A 5,543-nucleotide genomic window follows, 5' to 3' on the forward strand; every position below is an offset into this window, starting at 1 on the left:
ATTTTTTTTCATCTATCACAATAACCTGGCATACCACTATCTCGACCTTGTTTGGCTCACCTCACATGCACTTTCGTCATTTTATTCACTTTCCTTCACTGCTTCTAGGATGAGCCTGAAAGGAAACTAGTTCCTTTGACGACATCACATGTGATACTGGAGCTTAATGGAATATAGGAGAGGAGTCGTTTGTCAAAGAGATAGTTAGGGAGAAACCATCATGAGTGGAATGAGAAATAAAATATGCATTAATCACAACATTTACAATCGAGAGATTTATAACTGTGTTCACATTAGGACAATTAAATGCATTTCCTTCCTTGGTAGAGCCAAAATTCTAAGGTCCATAATGGACATTTCTAACATAGAACTCCTTCCGCACCCGGAAAGTCCAACCTTTATGAGGACCATGTCATAATAATGAGCTTGAAATTTGAATCCTTCATCACCACATGCTACCCTTTTTAGGGTAGGAAAAGGCATCCAGAAAATGAATGACACACCATTTGTATGTTTCACTAACCACCTACACATGTGAGAACTACCCCTAAAAAAAATCCTTCTTAAAAAGAAGCGAGCTTAAACCATAGAAGAAAAACGAAAATTATGCTCTTATTGTCTGTCACACCTACTTTACATACATATACAATTTTTTTTTCAAATATATGCATATACATAACAAACCTTAAATCTTAAGGCTCATCATAATAATAATTCCACTTCACATACGCATCTTACACCTTATCATTATAGTTTTACATATCAACTTCATGTACATCATGCATCGAATTATTTTGGCATGCAATAAAGGAATATATATATAAAACATTATACGTTTGGCGGGCCCTAACATGAAATATATATAAACCATGTCCACATATGTCATTGACTGTGTGTTAGCTTTGGGTCTCGGTTGAACTTCCACGCGGCATTACACCTGACAGTATTGAGGTTTGATTTGTGCACTGGTTATGTGTTCAGCTACCATAAATACTTTAACGTCTCTGTATTAATGGGAGTGACCTTTCATGGTCCCGCCGCAGTGTACATCTGGTGACAGGTCATTCCAGCTATTACTACGATCCGTCCTTCCGGGGCAGGTGGCATGGCCTGGTTATTCCAGCCATGTGACACCTTGGGGAAGCCATCGTTGATCTCCCCGCCAACAACTCCCGCCATAGCTCGACGGTTCAGATCTCTTCTGGAGATCGGAGGACTGGAATGCATTCAGGGTTTTTCGTTGATATTTAATCGACCATACACTATACTGTTTCATTTGATGTCCGCGGCCTTTGCGGACTGGCTCGTTGCTCCTCCTCGAGCTCGCTACCAGCAACTCTATACTGCAATCCTGCCATGCCCGGAGCTGGATCCTATTCGCATCAAACCTCACAGGTAATGAGAGAATGTTCTTGTTCAGTTTTCTGTGTTTCGTTTCATGGCTGGATTATCACGGTTTATCACTTATGGCATTCTCGTTTTTTCCCCGTCAAGTTCTTGTGCAGCTGCCCTGGCTATGCTCTGGTCGACTTTCACAGTGGTTTGCTCTGCAACGACCTCTAACAACACCAGGTAAGCTTCTCAGCATTTGAGGGTTGGTTCATTCGAATATGGTTCAGGGTTTACAGTTATGTATACCCTACATGGTCTATGCAGGTCTCTGTTTTCAATATGGTTGTCTCGTTCACTTCCGAGTGCTCTCGGTGAAGAACCCTTCCGTCTGCTCGCTGCTTAGCTAAGGTTGACTGTGCTAAACATTTACGAATTAATGCTTTGCAGAGGTTCTGGGTTTTGTTATAACCATCGAGTTTTCCTCTTTTTGTGCACTGCCAAGCCACTAGTGGAAGACTTAGGTTATTGTTGTGTTTACGAGGTTTCATATCGGGCCTCCACGCGCAGATATGGTTATAAAAGTGTATAATGGAACTGTTTCTATTCACATATGTATTGATATGTTCAGAATGTAAATTGCCTTTTAATGCTGTAATTACTCTCCTCAACCCACAGACATTTCGCTAATGTATTGGGCATTTTCATTTTGAACGTTCTTACTCAGGAACAGAGTCTTAGTGTTAATATGCTATACGGATTTGGATCTTTTCTTTCGAACAATACTGTCTTGACATTACCATATTATAATGATAATCTTTGCTATAGATTCTGTATTTGAAATGTTAAGGTTCCACCAGCTGGTTTGCCATAGTTTGGCGCATAAATAATGTTTGATAGGTAATCCCTTATCCTGTGGAAAGGGTTAGTTTTGCATGCATGACTTCTATTTCTTCATACAGTTCCGCAGGTTATTATGTTTGTCTGTGGTTATGGTTTATATGCACAGACTCGCTTTTAACAAGGTTTCTTTCCTTTTTACTCGCATGCATAGATCTGAATGGTTATGATTTGCGTACATACACTTACTGCTTAATGGAGTCTCAAGCATGCACAGTTCTTTTGTTCGGATCGAATAAGACTAAATGTTATTGCCAGACACATGCTCCCGTCTCGGGTTTACAGCTAAATGTCCTTCATTTTATTTGCATGCACTGAAACTAAGTATGTACTTTCATAGTTATCAGTTTTGGCTATAATACGCAGGACCTTGTTCTCCTCTTTTCGGTTAATGTCTTCCGGCACTGTATTGCACAGAAGGTGGAAATGCATTCGTTCTGTACACAGAACTGGTTCTTATCACAGATCCATCTTTTGGGTTTTGTACCCAAACCCTGAGGCGCGACGGCAATCCCTTAATACAATATAAGGTGCATTGACCCATCGTCCAACGCTCTTCTGCACAGAGCTTTTCTATTACACACACACGGTTTAGGAGAAACCTAGGTTATCTACCAGGTTAACTTTCTCTGTCACGAGATTTCTTCTGTTACAGTCAATGCCTTTTCTTTCTCTCAAGGGTGTAAACCCTCATTCATTCACTGCTTTACGATACTCACCAGTCGGCAGGTTATAAAAATACTATTATTTAACTGTTCAAAGTTTAACAATGTGAATAATAACTCTTTTACTAATAATTATGGAGTCGAGGCTGCTACTCAGTAGCCAGTCCTGGAGTAGGGTTCTGTATACCCGTGCACATCTTTGGTTCTGTATTTCCGCACTGTTATTACTGTCTGGGTACTAACTCAGTTAGCCCATTAACGAACAGTTTTCTTTTTAGCTTTTCCAGATGCACATTATGCTATGTTCACAACAGTATCTAGGAATTCAAACAGTCTTTCCTAAATAAATCACTGTAAATTTCATACACAATATTTTTCATATCAGGGACTACTAGTTTGGAACCGTACCTGATCACCTCTGTCAGGAATGGTTTTGTTCAAACAAAAAGTCACCTGAGCTTAATTTCTGCTCTCCTCCCAGCCATGAGATCCATCCTTCAGACGGAGTTCTCCCCCCGAGCCATCCTGCAGGCCTCCAGCCCTCAACAGGATTAGTGCACTCCTAGTGCCAGGTTATCTGGTCCTCACCAGACTTAACCTTCCTATTTTTTTACTCTTGGAGCAAGATTAGTTTTTTCCTCTGTCTGTCCTGACAGCACAAAATCCCCTCAGTCAGGACTTTTCCTCTTCTGGAGGGTAGTTCCATCAGTTATCTCAACTGATCATTTTCTTTAAGATTCACCTCTAAGAGGCTGCCAGCAATTCCAAGAAAAATATTTAAATTTAATTATTAACTCAGAATTAGTTTGCCACAGTTTTGTTTAAAACATAACAACAACTGTATTAGTCTTTTACCACAGTAACTCTCAATTTTACATAAATCTGGGGTCATTACATCTCCCCCTCCTGAGATTGGACATCGTCCCGATGTCTATCTCCTTTAAACAAGTTTGGGTAAGCTTCCCTAAGGAGTTCTTCATCCTCCCAAGTGGCCTCTTCTGGTCCATAGTGCTGCCACTGCACTTTAGCTTGGGAAATAACTCGTTTCCGCAGCTGCACTTCTCTCCGGTCGAGAATGGTCAGTGGTTCGACCAGAACCTCGCCTTCCGGCTCGACCTGCAAACAGCAATAGATTTTAGTTATTTCTCAGTTTAGATACAACGCTTATCTATAATGACCAGATTACTTCTTACCCGAACATTCTGCCATTGAATCACATGTTTAGGATCGTAAACGTATTGCTTTAATACGGATACGTGAAACACATTGTGAATCTTAATATGGCTTGGTAGGGCAAGCTGATAAGCTACCGGCCCCACTTTGGCCAAGATCTGGAAAGGTCCAAAGTAGCGAGGTGCTAGTTTGGCACATCCGCTCCACTGCAGGGTACTCCTTCTTGGTTGGATCCTCACAAATACATGATCCCCAATCTGGAATTCCTTAAATCTTCTCTTTCGATCAGCGAAACTTTTCTGCCTGTCCTGAGCGGCTTTTAGGTTGGTACGCACCTTTTTCACTGTATTCTCCATTTCCTGTAACATATCAGGACCAATTCGCAATCTGTCCTCCGGTCCACCCCAACTTGCGGGTGTGCGGCACTTCCGCCCATACATAACCTCAAACGGACTCATCTGAGTTGAGGAATGGTATCCATTGTTATATGCGAATTCGACCAAGTGGAGATAGTCTTCCCATTGGGTTGGCTTCATCATAACGCATGCTCTCAGCATGTCCTCCACAACTTGATTTACTCGTTCCGTTTGGCCATCTGTTTGAGGATGATAAGCTGTACTAAAGTTCAGCTGTGTTCCTAGCTCAGCAAACAATGTCCTCCAAAAGGTTGATGTAAATTTGACATCCCGATCGGAGATAATCACCTTCGGCAGTCCATGCAATTTGAACACATGCTGCATGAAAATATGGGCAATTTGCACAGCCTTATATGTCGATTGCACAGGTATGAAGTGTGCTGCCTTACTCAGCTTATCCACTACCACCATAATGGAATCATTATTCTTCTTGGTTTTGGGCAGTCCCGTTATAAAATCCATGGAGATAGTCTCCCACTTCCATTCCGGAATGGGTAGAGGTTGTAACAGCCCTGCTGGGTGCATGTGTTCCGCCTTAATTTGCTGACATTCTAGACAGCGTGCTAGATACTCAGCTATCTCCTTCTTCATTTTTGGCCAGTAGTATTCTTTGCGGAGTGCGGTAACCATTTTCTGGTAGCCCGGATGTCCCGTATAATGGCTGGTATGAAATTCATCCAAAATCAGCTTCTTAATGCTGTCTTCATTGGGCACATACAGCTTATTATTAAAGCACAACATATCAGCATCATCTAGTTTGTACCCTTGTTGTAATTCCTTATCAGATTGCTGCTGTAATTGCTGTTTGATGTGCTGATAAACAGCATCTTGTTCAGCCGCTATTTTTATCTTTTCCAATAAGGTACTTTGCCACTTACTAACTGAAATTCTGCACACGCATTGCACCTTCCGACTTAATGCATCCGCTACTCGGTTCTCCTTACCCTTTAGATGCTTAATTTCAAAGTCGAATCCACTTAAGAAGTCAGCCCAGCGAGCTTGTCTCGTATTTAAGGTGGGTTGACTGAAATAATTCGTTAGGCTGTGGTGGTCTGTTAAT

The 5,543-nt window shown here is 41.5% G+C and overlaps 1 protein-coding gene across 1 annotated transcript; it reads left to right on the plus strand.

Moving 5' to 3' along the window:
* The first annotated feature begins 1,105 nt into the window (after window positions 1–1,105).
* On the plus strand, window positions 1,106–1,781 carry LOC149201582 (uncharacterized). The gene is made up of 3 exons (XM_089401311.1): window positions 1,106–1,395; window positions 1,495–1,572; window positions 1,657–1,781. Exons 1-3 carry the CDS (start codon window positions 1,106–1,108, stop codon window positions 1,733–1,735), a joined length of 447 nt encoding a protein of 148 aa, XP_089257437.1. The 3' UTR covers window positions 1,736–1,781.
* The last annotated feature ends 3,762 nt before the right edge of the window (window positions 1,782–5,543 follow it).

This window comes from Pinus tabuliformis, chromosome 2_1 (assembly GCF_031772625.1).
Source record: "Pinus tabuliformis cultivar Carrire ecotype Pingquan chromosome 2_1, CPIR1, whole genome shotgun sequence".
NCBI lineage: Eukaryota > Viridiplantae > Streptophyta > Pinopsida > Pinales > Pinaceae > Pinus > Pinus tabuliformis.

Coding starts and splice junctions, on each gene's coding strand:
- LOC149201582 (XM_089401311.1), top strand. CDS start 1,106: ATGGCCTGGTTATTCCAGCCATGTGACACCTTGGGGAAGCCATCGTTG. Junction 1,396..1,494: donor ATTCGCATCAAACCTCACAG/GTAATGAGAGAA, acceptor TTCCCCGTCAAG/TTCTTGTGCAGCTGCCCTGG. Junction 1,573..1,656: donor ACGACCTCTAACAACACCAG/GTAAGCTTCTCA, acceptor TGGTCTATGCAG/GTCTCTGTTTTCAATATGGT.